This window comes from Carassius auratus, chromosome 27 (assembly GCF_003368295.1).
Source record: "Carassius auratus strain Wakin chromosome 27, ASM336829v1, whole genome shotgun sequence".
NCBI lineage: Eukaryota > Metazoa > Chordata > Actinopteri > Cypriniformes > Cyprinidae > Carassius > Carassius auratus.
The window spans coordinates 13,677,335-13,695,805 of NC_039269.1; the positions used below are offsets into that span (position 1 = coordinate 13,677,335).

At 38.1% G+C, this 18,471-nt stretch overlaps 1 protein-coding gene across 2 annotated transcripts; it reads left to right on the top strand.

The window, feature by feature from the left end:
* The first annotated feature begins 333 nt into the window (after positions 1–333).
* On the top strand, positions 334–15,957 carry LOC113045555 (E3 ubiquitin-protein ligase RNF31-like). 2 transcript variants are annotated; one of them, XM_026205980.1, is made up of 23 exons: positions 334–422; positions 1,120–1,319; positions 2,301–2,447; positions 2,528–2,683; positions 2,769–2,825; positions 2,994–3,147; positions 3,357–3,414; positions 3,503–3,648; positions 3,816–3,958; positions 4,526–4,756; positions 4,842–5,156; positions 7,386–7,571; positions 7,811–8,017; positions 8,312–8,485; positions 8,621–8,719; positions 8,885–8,974; positions 9,215–9,329; positions 12,313–12,425; positions 12,617–12,727; positions 12,884–12,932; positions 13,609–13,705; positions 15,076–15,241; positions 15,335–15,957. In XM_026205980.1, the coding sequence occupies exons 1-23, from the start codon at positions 347–349 to the stop codon at positions 15,383–15,385; spliced, it is 3,141 nt and encodes a 1,046-aa protein (XP_026061765.1). In that variant the 5' UTR covers positions 334–346; the 3' UTR covers positions 15,386–15,957. The 2 variants fall into 2 exon arrangements, with proteins under 2 accessions (XP_026061765.1, XP_026061764.1); XM_026205979.1 differs by having other exon boundaries at positions 3,255–3,414; positions 15,335–15,956.
* The last annotated feature ends 2,514 nt before the right edge of the window (positions 15,958–18,471 follow it).

The window sequence follows — 18,471 nt, forward strand, 5'->3', positions numbered from 1 at the left end:
TTTGTCTTAGCCTATTCTGCAATCGCTGAAGTCGGATTTTATCAGAAGTAGTTGTGACTTTTACGTTCCTTATTTATATTACTACTACTACTACTACTCTACTACTACTACTACTAACAGTGTTGATTCTTATTCGTGTCATTTGGTATTACAATCAAACTTCAAACACCGTATTTTCTGTATCTAATCAAACCTGGAAATATTACAGCAGTCGTTCATTCATCTTTTACTAATCCATGTTCATTTACAACAATGTTTTTTTTTATTATTATTATTATTTTTATTATTATTATTATTTTTTTTTTTTTTTGATGAAATGCAGTTGGTGCTTCCTCACAGCGCCTCTATGCGGCTAGATGTAACGTATGTTTCAGTTTCGCGTATGAGAGTGAGTAAGAGCGCTGCTCCTCTGTCAATAAGCTGTGAGTATGTTTATATTGATCGACAGCTTATACAATAATTCAGACAGTTGACTTGACTTAAAGTATTAACAGAGACACATCTAAACATTTCTTTGTAATGTCGCTTACCAGTGTTTTGATAATAACCCTTATGTGTTAGCCTGCTAGCGTATTGGGATTCAGTCACAGCGAAAAAAAAAAACTATAGGGGTTTAACGTTTGAGTATGTAAACACGTATGTGTGTTACAGGTTACAAGTTAGACCAGTAACAACGAAGACCGTAAAGCATCAGATTATCTAGAAATGTATGTTTAATTTTAAAGAAAGAAGTAGCTAACTAGCTTCAAGTTGTTATGGTTTCACTTTCCATTCACAAGGCAGCTAACGTTAGCGTAGTAGCTAACATGAATATACCTTAAAACATCGATATAGGTTATTTAAAGGATTTGACAGTCATGCATATCTATAGAATCTTAACAATGAGAGCAAATAAATGAGAAAATGACTCCGCATGTTTGACAAGTGAATTAGCAGACGTGTTGTTGACTCTTGTTAATGCTTCAAACATTAAGCTAACTTGTCTAATAACGCCAAACTGTAAACCCAACTAAAGTGTATTTAGTTTGTTTTCCAATGTTTTGGCATGATTAAAACAATGATCTCAGTTCAGGCCCTGTGTGTATTAAACCTAAAGCTTTAAAAAACTTTCACTTTCAGCTATGGCCTCTCTCAGTGATCAGCTGGAGGAGCTGAGGGTGAATGCGGAAGCCAGCTTGTCTACCCCAGGTTCTGCCCAGGAGACCAGGGCACAGGTGGCAGCCATGGCCGACATCCCCCTCCCACCCTCCAGCAAATATCGCTTCATTGCTGCTGAAAGCATGCTGACGGAGAACAGTAGTGGGCATAACATGAAGGAGGTGAGAGCTGGAATAATGATTCATTTTCTTCAGCAGTCCAAAGAGTGTATGATTGCACAACAGGAAGCAAACTTTTGACCTTTTGATGATCTGACCATTTGCACGTAGTTACCGCATGCAAGGCCATGACCTATGTCTCAATGATTGGGGCGACCAGTAGGTAGTAGAAATAGATATTTTTATTCAAATAAATTAAATATTTGTAGGATTTGAAGGAATAAACATAATTAAACAAAGCAGTAAAAGGAGAAATAACAGTAAAACTATTTACAAATAAAAATTTTATTTTAAAATATGCACACATTCGCTCTTAATCATATACCTAATGTGCCAAAAATGGCTTGGTTGTTGTTTCTTGTCACATTATACTCAATTATGAAATATATAAGTCACTTAAATGGTTAAAAATGACAAAACAAGTTGAGTAGCAACAATTGATATTATTTTGTGTCATAAAACAGTTGTCAAATATTAAATTTAAAGCTACTTTTGTATCTTACCTTGCAGCTTTTCACTATAAAAACTTAAGCATCGAGTTTGGGATTTGTGAACAGTGGAGCCCACCTTCTTTGATTTGATTGGCCATCTCAGTGCTATTAGACTGCTTAGGCATACCTGCCTAAAATATATTTGTAACATTTTGGTAATATTTACAACAAATAAAGTGGAATGCAATAGAGTGCACTGCAGCAGAATAGCTGGCCTGACCATATATATTGGGAATGAATGGTTTACACTGACCGTGTGAATGACTGACATAAAGCGCATAATAATACATAGCACTGGCTAATCTGTCACATCTGTCTGAGATGTTTCGGAAGAATTTGTTCTGTTTCCACTCATTTGTATGCACATGAATCTTAAGTTCCAAAAAAGTTCAAAAGTCCTAGTTCACTTTTACCAACTGTTGTTGTTTCTGGGCTGTTATGTATTGTTCTTCAGACTATTCTGTTGTACATTAATATCTTCTGATCTTTTTAGACCCTTAGCCTGCTGCAGAAACTTTCCACTGCTCTTAACATCTTGGAGAAGTATGGCTCAAATCTTACCAATCCCAACAGGCCGAAGTACTGGCGTACAGTAAAGTACAACAACCCAGTCTTCAGGACCACTGTAGACTCAATTCAGGTGTGTGCTGGATGAGATTGAGGCTTTTTGTATGAACCACACCAAATACCTGGTTACTATTGTTTATCTTTGTCTTTCAGGGTGGCAGAGCAGTACTCAACCTGTACGGCTACACCAATCAGCAGCAAGATGGCTTGAGCTTTCCTGATGATGTTGTCCAGCCGGATGTTGGCAATGTGGCGTCTGTGACTCTTGAGGTCATGTGCCTCCGAATGGAGCTGGACATGCTAATCAAGGTCTGAACCTGTAAAGTACAAGCAGTCAAGGTTTTTTTTTCACAAAGAACATTCAGCTCACATAGAATATGTTCCTTTTCTGTAGGGTACCCATCCTCATCCAGAGTTTTTTGAAAGACTTATTCCCTCCCTCACTGTGCAGGTACAATTATTATTTCATATATATATACTACCATTCAAAAGTTTTGGTTTTTCAAAAAGATTTTTTAAAAGAAATGAGGTACATGAATTTGATCAAAAGTGACCGTAAGCACAATTATGATGTTACAAAAGTATATGCACGATACTTGAATACACTGTCCATATACAGGATGAGGAAATCTGCACAGATTCAGCTCCCTTCTCTCCTAGTGAAAGACCATGGGAAAAACAATCTCTCTCACCTGCATCGACTCCTTCTCAGCCTAAATCTCCTTTAAGTCCAGCGCTCTCTCTTTCTTCTCTAGTGCCCTCTAAACACACAGGTAAGCATGTCACATTTACCAACCCTGGCTTTCCATTTAAAGAATATATTTAATTGTGAGTTTCCACTTTTATCATTTCTACTCCATTTCGTTCAATTTCCCTAAAGAGAACTGCACCATATGTGGTATCTTTGCGGTGTCTGCTCACTGTCCCACCTGTACTCAGCGGCTGTGCACAGAATGTGACCAGCTGTATCACTCCCATTCAGGACGTTCCACACACATTAGGATTCCTGTGACGTCCTCAAAAGCCACGAAACGGCTCAGGTTAGCACTGTTATCATTTTAAACATCGAGAGATTATATTTGTGTAGAGGATTTGACTGCATGTCTTTTATTTCTTTTCTTTTTTTAGCTCCTCATTGTCAACATGGCAGTGTTCATACTGCACTACAGTAAATACAATGCAGCAGGTTTTGTGTGAAACCTGTGAACGACCCCGGTTGTCATCTGCTGCTCCGTCTCTACAGGAAGAGCAATCACAGCCCTCTACAATATCTGGTTAGTCTGTACATCCTTTTTTTCCCCCTAATTTACTCTCACTTTTTCCACACTAAATGGGCTGTCAGATCTGTTTGACCTTTTAAAATGTCAGGTTGGTAATCGAACATGACAAATAAACATCTAAATGCTGTTTTTTTTTTTTGTCCATCACTTTTTTCAATTAGAGTGGCAATGTAAAAGCTGCACTGTGGTGAATGCAGGCAGCAGCATTCTGTGCGATGTGTGTGAGCGCCCTCGTCTGGCCACCAGACCCCCTGTCGCACCCTCACGCCCGACCCCCACTGCTGCAGGACTAATGGACAGCCAGGTGCCACCATCCACTACATTCCATATGTAGTTTTCTGAAAGATAGTTTTGTTTAATGATAGAGGTGAAATGTATAATTTCTGTGCCAGTACATCAAATCAAGTGACCTGTATTTGTATAATATACAGATACATATTTTAAAGCAGTTTCATAGTAATAACAAAATCAGTTATGCAAAATTCTTTAAATATGAGATAAAATTCCGCTGTAAAGCAGCTCTAAAGATCGGCCTGTGCTCAGAATGCTGACTGTTTCTATAGCAACCGAGACTTCTAACAGCAGCTGAAGTGACGTGCTGAATTTAGCGATTAGCAATTGCCTCTTTTGCTCAGAAGGCGGGGCTTCATTTGATGAAGCGGCCATATTGAGCATTGTATTTTTTCCCATTCAAAACTATGAGTGACACGTGTTGGGTATTCTATAGTCTTTGGTGAGACACATAATCTGTTTAACGTTCATTAACTGATGAGCATGTTCTGATTTGTCATTGCAAATGAAATGAGTCTCTTGCTGAGTTTTATCCTGAATTTAGGTTCGTTTCTCCTATTTTTCTTCTTATGTCATTCAGTGGGTTTGCCAGGTTTGTACGTACGTCAACAAAACACCATCACCTGCATGCGAAATGTGTTTTTCGAGATCAGAGCCTGCTCAATCACCCTCTAAGCCCCTCCCACTCTCACCAGTCAAGGACATCACGCCGCTTCCAGCCCCACCTAAAGTCATTCCTACTGAGGACCCTGATTTGAAAAGGCAAAGATTGATGAGGGAAGAAGGGCTTAAACTCATTCAGCTCATTCGTGTAAGAAATTTTGTTGTTGTTTGGTTGCCAGAGTATTGTCCTCCGAAGTTTACAAGCTTCCTCATTGTCTCTGTCCTTTTCTCAGGAGGGAGAGAAGAAAGGAGTGAGCCCGGAGGAGGTTTACACCAGCATGTGTGTGTCGGGAAACAGTAATGTAATGCCATATGACTGGCTGAAAGCAGAGCTACCTCATGTGCTTGATGAGATCTGTGTGATGGCTGCATCCTGTCAGCAAGAACCCAACGCACAATCGAACTGTTCAGGGGGGAACAATGGCCAGGATGGACAAAAGAGCAATGCTGTGCCCCTGTCCAGAGCAGAAGCCAAACGGGCCTGGCTGGCAGCAGGGGGAGATAATGAGAAGGCTGTCAGGCAGGCTCTCAGACACCGTAGAGTTAAAGTGAGTCAAGTCTGTCTTTGTGCATCCAATCATAGTGATACTGATACTGACTGAGCATGTATAGCTTTAAATATGGGCAATTGATTTGGGTTTCTAGACCTTTTAGAATAGTCAGTGGTGTAACAGCTTAATTTGCAGAAACTCTAAGTCAAGCTGTGTTTTAACATGCTTTAAGATGCTTAACAGATCAGTTGTCTTTTATACGTATAGGTATGTATTTGAATATATTAGCGAGGTTTTATTTATAGTTTCAGCTGATATTGTCTTTTTCTTTAAAGGGTTAGTTCACACGAGAATGAAAATTCATCCATCTACTCACCCTCAAAGCATCCTAGGTGTGTGACTCTTCTTTCAGAATAATCCAATCGAAGTTATATTCATAATTGTCCCTTCTCTTCCAAGTCTTTCAATGGGGTAAGCTGGTGTTTTTTGTCAATGGTTCAGAAGACTTGAAATAAAGTGTACGCATTTGTAATAAAATGTCCCTCACAACAACTCAGGGGGGTGAATAAAGGCCCCTTGTAGCGAATCCATGCATTTTTGTAAGATAAATATCCAGATTTCAAACATAATAATAAAAAAAAAAACTCACTTCTGCCGAATGTTGGGAACCGGAAGATGTGCAGGCGGATGTCGTTGTTCGTCAATGCTGAATGGTTAATGACGAGAATGAAGAGAAAACAAAACAAAACGCTGGTCACAAATTAGAAGCACAAAACATTGGAGGATTTTGAAATAAGCCAAGAGGAGACTAGTTTTTCTTTGCTAAAGTAAGGAAACCTTGTCAGAGGCGCGTGTGCTATGCATACATCTTCCATCTTCCGCCTGCATGTCTTCCGCGTCCCACAGTCAGCAGATGATAGAAAAAAAAGTGTTTTTTATATTTGAAATCTTGATATTTATCTTACAAGAATGCATGGATTCTCTACAGGGGGCCTTTATTCACCCCCTGGAGCCGTGTGAGGGACGTTTATTACAGATGCGCGCACTTTATTTCACGTCTTCTGAACTTATGACGACAAAACCTGCTTAACCCCACTGAAAGACTTGGAAGAGCAAGGACAATTGTTAATATATTCTGAAAGAAGAAAGTTACATACACCCAGGATGCTTCGAGGGTGAGTAGAACATGGATGAATTTAAATTTTTGGGTGAACTAACCCTTTAAGCATGCTCATTTGCCTTATTGTTATATTTTGATTACTTTCACCATCATCAAACACTAACTTTAAGTTAAAGGGTAAATAACATACCAAGTTTCACCTAATATACCTATAGAGTAGTACTGCATCCTTCATATATCCAAAAGTCTTTAGTTTTATCATATTTATAAAAGAAAATACAGCTGTTGATTCGTGTTGTTTCCATTAACATATATTCACTTATGTGCTGATTTCCAACAAAAGACAGAAATCTGATGCAATTGTACTTGCATGAATGGGGTCTTTTATCACAGGGACGGCTCCATGTTTTAATAGCAAACGATGTGCAAATCCAGCATCGACTTGGGCCTTGTTTATAAAACATTCGTCACTCAAAAGAACAGAACACACAAACGCACTTGATACACTCTGTTGCTGCCCCGGAAAAACAAACTGCATCCTCTGTTCGTGTAACTCTGGGTTCTTATGGGAGGCTGAACACAGTAAGCTTTCTCTCACATCCAAAAATGCTGTTATTTGGAGACATTCTCGAACAAATCCTATGCAGCGCTGCTGACGATTCCCAGAGGAAGCGCGTTGATGAGCGTGGTCTCGCTCTCTTCTGGTCAATGTGTGTGCACGGGCGTGCTTTTCCGGGAGAAATGCTCATATATGGAGTTTCACCATCGTCTACGTCATTAGATCCACGATTGAAAAAAAAAAAAAAAACAGCCGAAACTTAAGTTTCGGAAGTAAGATTTTCGGCACAGAAATTCTCAGTCATTCTTCTAAATTATTTTTTAAAACTTTGGCCATGTTTAGCATGAGAATCCATCTCTTTAACACTGTGAACAACTCTGAATACACGAAACACCATTGTACCCCCCCCCCCTTTAATCTTTAAATTCACTAATAATTTAATAACATTGTTTAATGTCATTTTTAGTTAATGTATTTATAAAAGTAATATAGAATTTTAACATTGGCCGTACAATGAATATAATTTTCAGCTTATCAGTATTGTCCAGAATTGTAATAGAGGTGCATTCCTGGTAAATGTGACATTTTGTCTGTTTTTGTTTTTTAGGTAAAAGAGCTTGGCTCTCTGGGATTTAATGATGTGACCCGCTGTGAAGAAGCCCTGCGGCAGAGTGGAGGGGATGTGAGGGGGGCTCTTGTTCAGCTGCAGCGCCCTTTACTGGAGCCATTCCATCAGCGCATGTGGAGCGACGAACCAGAGCCCCCTATCGACATCAACCATCCAGATAAACAGGTGACTGGCCTTTTACTTTAATGGAGCTTCACTGAAACACTGCATTGCTTTCTTACCACTAGATGTGGGATACCGTTTTTTACAAAACAAAGTCTGTATTATCTTTTGTGTGTGTGTGTGTGTGTGTGTGTGTGTGTGTGTGTGTGTGTATGTATGTGTATATATATAAGATGTTAAAAGTGGTCAAAAAGTTATGTTATTAAAAATGGCTTATTTACTTATTCTTTGTCTGTGTTCAGCATGTTTGCCGTAGGCTGCTGGCAGTGTTTGATCTGCCCAGCTGGGGGCGCTGTGAGCTGGTTCTGTCATTGCTGCAGGACCCTACAGCTACATACACACTGGAGGATGTGGTTCAGGCCGTGCGTGAATCACCTGACCGGGACTTCATTCGCCGTGTGCTGAATAAGGATTGCCCCATCTGCCTGTCAGTTTTTCCCCACAGCAAGGTACTTTGCCTCAGCTCCTTCTCTGTAATTTGCTCCAAATCTTGCACTTTGTACATCAGCATGCCCTTACCTTCAGGCTCATGAACATTATTTATTCACCATTCCAAAACCTGTACTTTCTTTCTTCTGTGGAACACAAAAGACAACAATAATATGGTAGTCAAACAGTTTTGGTTCCCATTGAATTATATTGTAATGCTTGCCCATGAAATGGAAGTAAACGGGAATAATAATGTATGCATGTGAAAGTACCTTACATTAAATCAGGACTATTTTTTGGTGTGTCTTTCTTAGATGCGGTCTTTGACATCATGCCAGTGCTCCGTGTGCTGTGGATGTTTCAAGCAGCATTTCACCATAGCGGTGAGGGACAAGCACATCAGAGACATGGTGTGTCCTGTCTGCACAGAGCCTGACATCAATGACCCTGAGCACCTGAACAGCTACTTTTCCACTCTGGACATACAGGTACTGCAAGAGAGAGAGAAAAATAAATAAAAATAAGGAGGGTCAGTGCAATACTGAGCCTTAACACAGCGGCATTATAACTAGGCTTCAGACTCCTCAATGTGATGAAACGATTGTGTGTCTGTGTCTGAACAGCTAAGGGATTGTCTTGAACCGGATGTGTACGATCTTTTCCACAAGAAGCTGACTGAGCAGGCTCTAATCAAGGACCCAAAGTTCCTCTGGTGCAGCCATGTGAGTGACACTGACTCCTTGCACTTCCTCACTGTTCACTTGTTCTCAGAGGCAGCTGTAGTCTCATTCAAGTGCGTTTTACAGTGAAATGAAAAGAGGTGCATGATGTGAGTTGTCCATGTTTTCGTCTCGTGCCTCTCTTTCACTCTCTTCTCATTTTCACAGTGCTCCTATGGCTTCATCTATGATGGCGATCAACTCAAGGTCACCTGTATGCAGTGCAGGAAAAGCTTCTGTGCTCAATGCAAAAAAACGGTATGAATGCAAGAAACCGATGTTGGGGAGTAATTAAAAGGACTGAAACGAACAATTCACCGTTGTTTTTTCATAGAATGACAGTAGTCAGTAGCTTCAAAATAGTTTTGCATATGCAATAACGCATTGTTTATCATCCAATCACAAACATGCTCTCATATGTATGTGTAATGACAAAACTGAACAAATACTTATTATGGAAGTTAACGTTTTAGTCTTTCTGTCTGCCTCTCTTTGCAGTGGGAAGCGCAGCATTTGGGGCTCTCGTGTGAGCAGTTCCAGCAGTGGAAGCGAGAGAATGACCCCGAGTACCAAAAGCAGGGTTTGGCCGGGTATCTTCGTGACAATGGGATCAGTGAGTCACCTTTTAATCTGCTCTAGAAGCCTGTCGGACCTGTGCTTTCACTCTTCTAACCCACATATACTCACAGCTAACAGTACTGCTGCCATCACCACCCCTGCCACATTCTGACTGCCAGAATAGATCTGAGCAGAATTAACTTTAAGAAACATGTTCCTGCTCATACAGTCTGTTTGTTTGTTTGTTTTTGTTTTGTTTGGTCTGGTGGTAAAGGAAAACCAAATCAAATATTCATGTTGGGTATTTTTCACTTGCAGCCATTTTTATTCTGACTTCTTCACACTCCGTGAGAGAGAGAGAGTTACTGATTGCTCAGTAGTTGTTTCTAAAGTAGCGTTTCACTTAAGACTTTTTCTCTCCCTCTCTGTTGTTCTGAATCCATCCTTTTGGCTTGCTTTATATCTGTATATCTGTCTTTCTGTCTATACATCAGAAGATAATTTTCCTGATTCAGTATGATGAAATATTAAATAACAAAGTTCTGTAGATATCTACAGATCTATCTATCTATCTATCTATCTATCTATCCTCTGTAACACAGATGGGTATGCAGCATGTGTTAATTGTGACAAATCAAGATATGAAAGGTCAGCAAAAGAAAAGCTGATCTTACAGCCCTATTAAGATTGAGTTCAGTACACACTCATTCTAAGTTTAAATAAGGAGTTTTAAGAATTTGACCACTGCTTTACATATACTGTTATAAGTGTATACAGTGCCTTGTGAAAGCATTCAAACCCCTTCAACTGCTTTTGATTACTTTTTCACCACATCAATCTATGCTCCATACACCATAATGACAAAGCAAATAACAGGTTTTTAACATCTTTGCATATTTATTAAAGATTAAAAAACGTAAATGATCCCATTGCATATGTATTCATACCCTTATCTGGGACAGTTCAAATTTAGCTCAGGGGCACTCATTTTCTTTTGTAAATGTTACCACATTTTGAGTGAAGTTAGCCTGTGGCAAATTCAATTGAATGGGTATGATTTGGAAAGGCACGCATGTCTTAAAAGAGGTCTTACAGCTGAAAATGCATATTAGAGTAAAGACCAAACCCTGAGGTCAAGAAAAATAAAAATAAAACCTGCTTGCAGAGTTCAGACACAGGATTGCATCAAACCACAAATCTGGGAAAGAGATCAGAAAAAAACCCGAAGCATGTAGCTTCCATTATCCATAATGGAATTTGTTTGGAAAAACCAGAACTCTTCCTAGAGCTGGCCTCCTGGGAAAACTGAGCAAATGATGGGGCTTTGGTTAGTGTGGTGACCAAGAACCTGATAGTTCCTCTAGTTGAGCTCCATGATCATATGTGGATATGAGAGAAACCTACAGAAGGACAAAGATCATTGCCAAACTCCGCCGATCTGGGCTTTACGTTGGTGTGGCCAAACTCAATCCTTTCCTAAGGTTAAGACACATGAAAACACGCTTGGAATTGATTAAAAAAAGCACTTAAAAGACCCTTAGACTCTGAGAAACAAGCATCATGTTTCGAGGAAACCAGGCATTTCTCATCACCTGCACAGTAACATCCCAAAAGTAAAGTGTGCTGGTAGCTTCTGTGGGGCTGTTTTCAGTGGCAGGGACCGAGGGACTCGTCAGAGTAGAAGAAGAGCACAATGCACCAACATATAGAGATAGCCTTAAAGAAAATCCAGTCCAGAGCATTCAGAACCTCAGAATGGGCAGAAGGTTCACCTTTCAACAGGACAGTGACCCTAAGCACACAGCAAGAGTGACTTTATAGACAAGTGGCCCTTGAGTGCCCCAGCCACAGCCTGAGCTTGAACCCAATCAAAATAGAAACCCGGAGAAACCTGAAAATGTGTGTCTGCCCCCATCCAACCTGACAAAGCTTAAGAGGTGAGGTGAAGAATGGCAAATAATTGCCAAATGTTGATGTGCCTAGCTTAACCCATCATACTCAAAAAGATTTGAGGTTGTAAAGGTGCTTTAGCTAAATACTAAGTTGAATACTTATGCAATGTACGGTACTTACATAACTTACATTTTAAATTTGCTTTGCCATTATGGTGTATGGAGTATAGATTAATGTGGAATCTAAAGTAATTTAAAGCAGTTTAACATAAGGCTGCAACATAACAAAATGTGGAATACTGTTTGATGTTTGAATACTTTCGCAAGGCACTGCAAATTAATAAAATGGATGAATAAAAAAATTATAATAATTGTATCTATTTAAATTAAATCAAGTTGTGCAGCCAATAAGTGAATACAAATGTGTGTGATATATAAGGTGTTGATGTGTTAGAAGCAGGTAAAATGGGCACGCGTAAGGATTTGAGCTAGACGACTGGGTCAGAGCATTTCAAAAACTCAGATTTAGGGAACATGTCCTTTATTTTCCTCATATTTATAATCCTGTGTGTGGCTGGAAATGCGTAAATTCATGGCTGGAAAATGTCATGCTCCTAGTCACCCTGGTGTGCTAAAAATTTAAATATGAATGGGAATATACTTCATAGATATTTTACTCATAAGAAATTCTAGGGATGCCAATAATTGTGGCCAACATGCATTGGAGAAAAACATTTATTTCATCGTGAGATTTTCTCCCCCCTTTCAATTAGTATACTTTTCTTAACGGTTACATTATTATTATTATTATTATTATTATTATTATTATTAATGTTTTTTTTTTGTTTTTTTTTTAATGAATGATCAGAAAGTTAAACAAAGGGTGTGCTGATATTAGTGAAGGGTGGTATACATACTGTATGTATTTGTCTGTTAACGGTTACTGGAAAAATATCCTGAAATCTTAGATTTACCAGAATTTTCAATGTGATTTGATTGTCACGACAATAGACAAACACAATCTGTGTGATTATGCAAATTATGTTTCATGTTTTTATCAAGCGCAATGTAAACACCCAGTGTACAGTGTGAAAAAATGGTCACACATCCCATTCTTTCTGTCATGCAGTGTTTTCTGTCTTGTAGCTTGCCCTAACTGCAGGTTCCAGTATGCTCTGGCCAAGGGCGGCTGTATGCACTTCAGTTGTTCTCAGTGCAGGTATCAGTTCTGCAGTGGATGTAACAACCCCTTCCACACAGTGAGTTCCTGTTGTCTTAGGATTGTTTGTGCCTATTTGTAGCTCTATGTTCATGTTATACTGCACTGTACATGACTTTGATATTCAGCTTGAAGCCAGCTATGGCTGGGCTATAAGTAGAAGCCTTCTCTGGAGCACTGTTTTTTCCCTCCTTTTTATTCATCCTCTTTCCCTCACACTCTTGCTCACAGACGTGTGCAGTGAACCAGTGTACTGTGACAGGTCTGCATGCCCATCACCCCAGAGACTGCCTCTTCTACCTCCGAGACTGGGAGCCTGCCAGGCTTCAGGCCTTACTGCAGGTACACACACACTCTCGATTTAACACAAGCACACACATTTCCTCCTACACATTCACACGCACAGCACTCGTGTGCCACGTTTGGTTGTGAAATATCACTTCTCATCTCCACGGTTTTATTTTGGATACTTGTTTGAACGTCATTTTGTTTCCTCAGAAAAAGGGGGTGAACTACAATACTGACACCGCACCAGGAGCACAGACTGGTACGTCTTTATTCGTAAAGTTTATACTTTTGGTTTGTTCTAAAGGCCTGTTCACACAAAGAATGGTAACTTTATTAGCGTCCATACCAGCGTGTGAAAATGTTCTGTTTATTGTAAGCGCATACTGAAGTTGTTGTCTGTCGCTTTAAATGCCTGAGCTTGGGTGGATTTTGATTGGCTGTTAATGTTTTTATCGTTCCTCTGCTGGAAAAATAAATGTTCTGAAGGTGGTTCTCATTACTGTTATAGCTGTAACATGGACTTGGTGTGAGCGGGCCTTAACTCTGTGGCCTTATTTCATTCTGTCTTATCTCCCCCAGTACTTCTGTAATCTTTTTGTCTGTGTCTGTCTCTTCATCTAATTTGTCCGTCTCTGTCTTAAAGTCTAGTTTGCTTCAAATTTCACTCTTTATCTCAACTGCCTAGTGGAGCAAAATTGGTTTTACTGTAATGAAAGCCTAAAAGCTGGACATCATAAAGCAAAGCACTGTTTTCTGACTTAAACGGCCATCCAATTACCGCTTCTCAGGCCGAGTCTATATTTGTACCATGAAATCGTAGTCAAACACACACATACACCTACTCCTTACAGCTTTATTTCACACTCTGTTCCAATTATTTTACTGAAAATGTCTTTCTGGAAAACTGCATCCTCGCTGTGGTGTTTTTGCGTCAGGTGTGTGCGGAGTGAGCGAGCAGAAAGACGAAGGGACTCGTCAAACCGATTCGCCATGTGGGGCTCAGACTCAGCCGGGCCAGGCGGGACTCTGCGAGTGAGTGACATCATCGCTACCATGTTGTCTGCTCCTTGTGCACTCTTAAAAATAAAACTTCTTTATTGTTATCTATGGTTTAAAGGGGTCGTGAACTGACTTTGGTTTTATTTTTTTTATACTGTTCTCTGAGGTCACCTTATAAAGTTTTACATCAAGACCTTTTTTTAAGCCCCTCAACTGAACACTCTTGTTAGAATAGGCATGGTGGATTGTAGACTTGGACATAAATGGCCACTGTTATGATTGGCTAATAGTATGTTCTGTTCCTCATAGATGGCCACTGCTGTGATTTTTAGGTAAAAAATGTGTAAAACATTCCACAAACTGTCATTTTGCCTCACTGGCTTCAATATAAGCTGTTTTTAGACTAACAAAGATTTGCTTTCTGAAACTTATAGGATGATTTTATAGTACAATGACCTCTTATACATCAAAAAAAATTGTTTTCTCAATTCATGACCCCTTTATCATTAGTAGTACCTTTCTATTCCATAAAAGGTTCTTCATTGTGAAAAAAAGTTATTTAGATTATTACAACTTTCTTCACACTAAGGGAAAAAAAGGTTATTTTAGTAACTGAAATTCAGTAACAATACACAAACATGTTGAAGAAAAGACCACACTTTTCATTTTGAACTGGGTTACATAATTTTTTGGCAGTACCATAAACTTTATCAATGTGATTCATTTAAATCAGTCTTTGTGCCAATAGCTAGAAGTAAAAAGCTCAGGCTATAAATGTATTTCAGCATCACCACCACTAAGCTTCTGACAACTCTTCAGTATTTAAGATCTACAAATTTAAGTTGGAATAGTTTTGCAGGATCACTAGTATATTCTCAATGAGGCTATAAAAGCAGACTACGGAGTATGAGTTTTCCTGGTCGGCATGAAGACATTTAATGTCTTCGACAACCTCTGTAGTCCCAATTGTTAACACACAAAAGCCCAGAAAATATTCAGCTTTTGTTAAGCACAGATGTTATTTCAGGCTTTCAAAAAAATCAGCAGTGCAGAAATTAATCTTTAGTACTCCTTTCTGCAGCATCCTGTAACACATAGGCTCTCACAAATGTTTAAAAACTTGGAATATTTCAACGCTAATATGCAGTATAGTTTTTAAATTGCCACATTGTGAGTAAACAAATTGTTATACCGTTAAAATTGTGACTGCAGTATGCTTTAGTCTTAAGCAGGATTATAAAAACATTGACCAAAATGGCTAAATGCAATGACCAAAGACATCTGTTGACGTTAAAAGAGAGAGAGAAAAAAAAGTTTAAATAAAAGCCCGGTGTACTCAACAAGACCAAATCACCCAAATTACTTTTTAGGTGTAAATAAAATGGTGTTGCTCTGTGTTTCAGGAAGCATTATCGAGAGTACCTGGTCAGCCTCATTAATGGGCATTCTATTGACCCCGCACCCCTTTACGATCTCGATGAGCTGACTGTGGCCTGCAGGAGATACCATGTTGATGTCAGACAGGGGGATGGAGAAGACGAGAGAGCATACTTTGCCAGACTGCTTAAGGTGGGCTGATACGGTCCTTTCTTCCGTCATTAAGCATGACTACTTTTTTTTTATACAGCTTTCAAATTCATTCCTTGCCTTTCACATCTGCAGAAACTCATGGATGATGTGCCTCTGGGTGACAAGGTCCCTCGCAAGAAGTGAAATCTTTTCTTTTTTCTTTTCTTCAGTGATCATTTAACCTGTACTATTTTATTTGTAGCTCTACTTTATGATATGAGCTGTGAGGTCAACAGAATGTTAAACAGTGCTTCCCTGTTCTCGATGTGATGTAGTTGCACTCATTTGCACAATGCACACACTGGTGTAAGTTTTCCTTTTCCTCTAAGGTTTTGTGATTTGAAAATTGTTGCTTTTTAATCATGCTTTGATTTTAATCTCCCTCAAATAGCATTATAGCTGTGACTTGATTTAACAAAATAACACACTTTGACCGCTATAATGAAACCAGTTCTGGTGTCAGTGAATACATATAGTCAAGTTTTTCATTAATTCAGTTTTAAATTTAAGCACCAAAAGTTTAAAACAACAGCATTTTAAATGGATTTTATGGGTTATCCTTTCAGTTGATTGTACTTTAATCTAATCATACTCTGCAGAATGAAATGTGTCAAATGACATACAATCAAAGTTATAATGGCATGATGTTTTAAATGTGTATGTAAATGTATATATAAATAAGATTAAACATAATTTATAAAATGTTGACTCTAGTGTGTTTCAAAGAGCGCAAAATGGTCAAATACAGTTAAAAAGCAGTAAAACCACCAGTCATGTTGACAGCACTCGATCAACATCTCAAATACATGTTCTCTATTACTTTTCCATCCAGTTGTATCAAGGTTGTCTCTGAGATCAGAGCACTTAAAACACATTGTTGCTCATCTCTGTATAAGTCTTAAAGCCGTTTACAGTGGGGTTGTAGTCAGGGAAACCACTGATCAGATGCTATTTTTAGTCAGTGGACATTTGTGCAGCCAGATATTCCTGAATTTATGAATTTCATTTTTGAAGCGCATGATCATGGAAGAGCACACGCTGGTTTAAGCAGAAATTATAGGCACACATAATGAGAAAGTCACATAATGAGAAAGTCAATGGATATTTTTAAGAGGTCGTTATTCTAAGCAATGAGAATGAAATGCGTTGTAAAGTTTTATCATGCTGACTGGTCAGTAGTTGAATTTATTATTATTATTTTTTTACTTTACACTATTTGTTCCCTTAAATATGCCATATCACTTTACTTATACAATATATAATACTCTACTTAGCTGTTGTTCCCCAATGTAGGGTTCTTCAGAAGCACACTTAACTGCTCAGCTGTGAAATATTGAGTTTCCTATCAGGATATAGGATATCCTAACAGCCAGCCACTTATCCTGTCCAAATGAGGGCAGTTTGCTGAACGACAAGGTAGAAGATATAACTGATGGAAAACACAACTGGAACAGTTGCCTTTGTGTGACAACGACTCTTCTGAGTCTTCTTGTATCTCACCAATCCAAACTGAATTGTAGCTTCTGTGTAGATTGTTTTGTCCTGTTTTTCAGCATATTGATTGGCTCTGCAGAAAGCACTGACATAATAGGAAATGCATGATGGGATATGGTGATAGAGGAAACCCCATGAGGAGCAGAAGACAGACTGACACAAGTTCTGTGTGAGGGCACAGCAGTGAAGGAGAGGTCCATATTCATAAAAAAAGAAGACTTTATATGTTTATTTTGAGACAAAATTTGGCAACACTTTACAATAAGGTCCAATTAGGTAGGTCTAATGTTAGTTTTTCATTGTTAATGTGTGTTAACAAATGTTAATAAACAGTGTTGGGCTGTAACTAATTACATGTAACTGTATTATGTGATTTGATGAAAAAAATTATGTAATTAATCTATTACAAAATGTTTATTCAAATTGAAGTTACTTAAGAAAATGTTAACGATTACAAAAGGGGTTACATCTGAATGATTGAATTCTTTCCCAAATTGCACTCACTGCTTTAAAATATGAGACAAACATTTCAGGTATTTAGGCATATTTGATAATGGTTTTATTTCCTATTTAAATTTACATATCATCCCCTTGGAATTATAAGGTTCTATCTGATATTTTTGAAAAAACATTGAGTTATTCCCATGTTGTTATTCTGTGACAACTTATTTACATTATGTGATATATTTTTTTTTATGTTGTGAACATTGTATTTTTATTAAAAAAAAAACAATAAGGTTCTATCTGCACAGTCGAATGGAATGCAAAAACGCTGAAGCTCAATATCTTAAAAATACTCGGAATGCAGATAGAACCTTATAATTCCAAGGGGATGATATGCTTTATTTCTTAAATTAACTGTTTGTTGTTGTTGTTTTCAAAGCATTTTTAGATACCAGTGTTTCCTGTAGCTATATGCAAGGATTTTATTTAAAAAAACGGTATCATAACTATTAATGTATATTTTACCATTTTAAATCTGTATTAAGCCTCAGAGATCTAAGTAAGGGCTTATTTTGTGGTGGCTATACACACACACACACACACACACACACACACACACACACACACACACATATATATATATATATATATATATATATAAAATATTTTAGATATTTAGATATAATATAAATTATATAAGTATAAATATATACATGCAAATATGTTTTAAATACATATTTTGTATTCATATATACATAATAAATATACACAGTACACATATAGTATGTAAATATAAACTTTTATTTTGAATGCGATTAATCACGATTTATTGTTTTGCAGCCATACAGCAATCAGTGTTGACTTGAGTACTACTGTAAAGTTAACCCTGCCTGCTTTAAAAATAAACAACATTTGTTGGAAATTTAGAAAAGTAATCAAATGCAATTAGTTACATTTATAAAGGAATCGAAATGGTTATACTTATTCCATTTTAAATAGACCTTTTAATCTATAATCTATTGCATTTCCAAGGTAACCTTCCTTCCACCTACATTTTATTGTAAAGTGTTATTTGTCATGTTTTGATCAATTTGACTTGGAAACATAATCAGTCAAGGAGGTTTAAAGGTTAAAATGCAACGATAAATGTAATCATTACAATGCAAATATTTTACATCACACTGTCTGTGAGGCCATAGTTCAGGGTTTTACCCTGAATAAGCACACTTGTAGTGGCTTTTTCTTCACGATTACGACAGTGGTGGCAAACTGTGACGTGACGTCTAACTTGT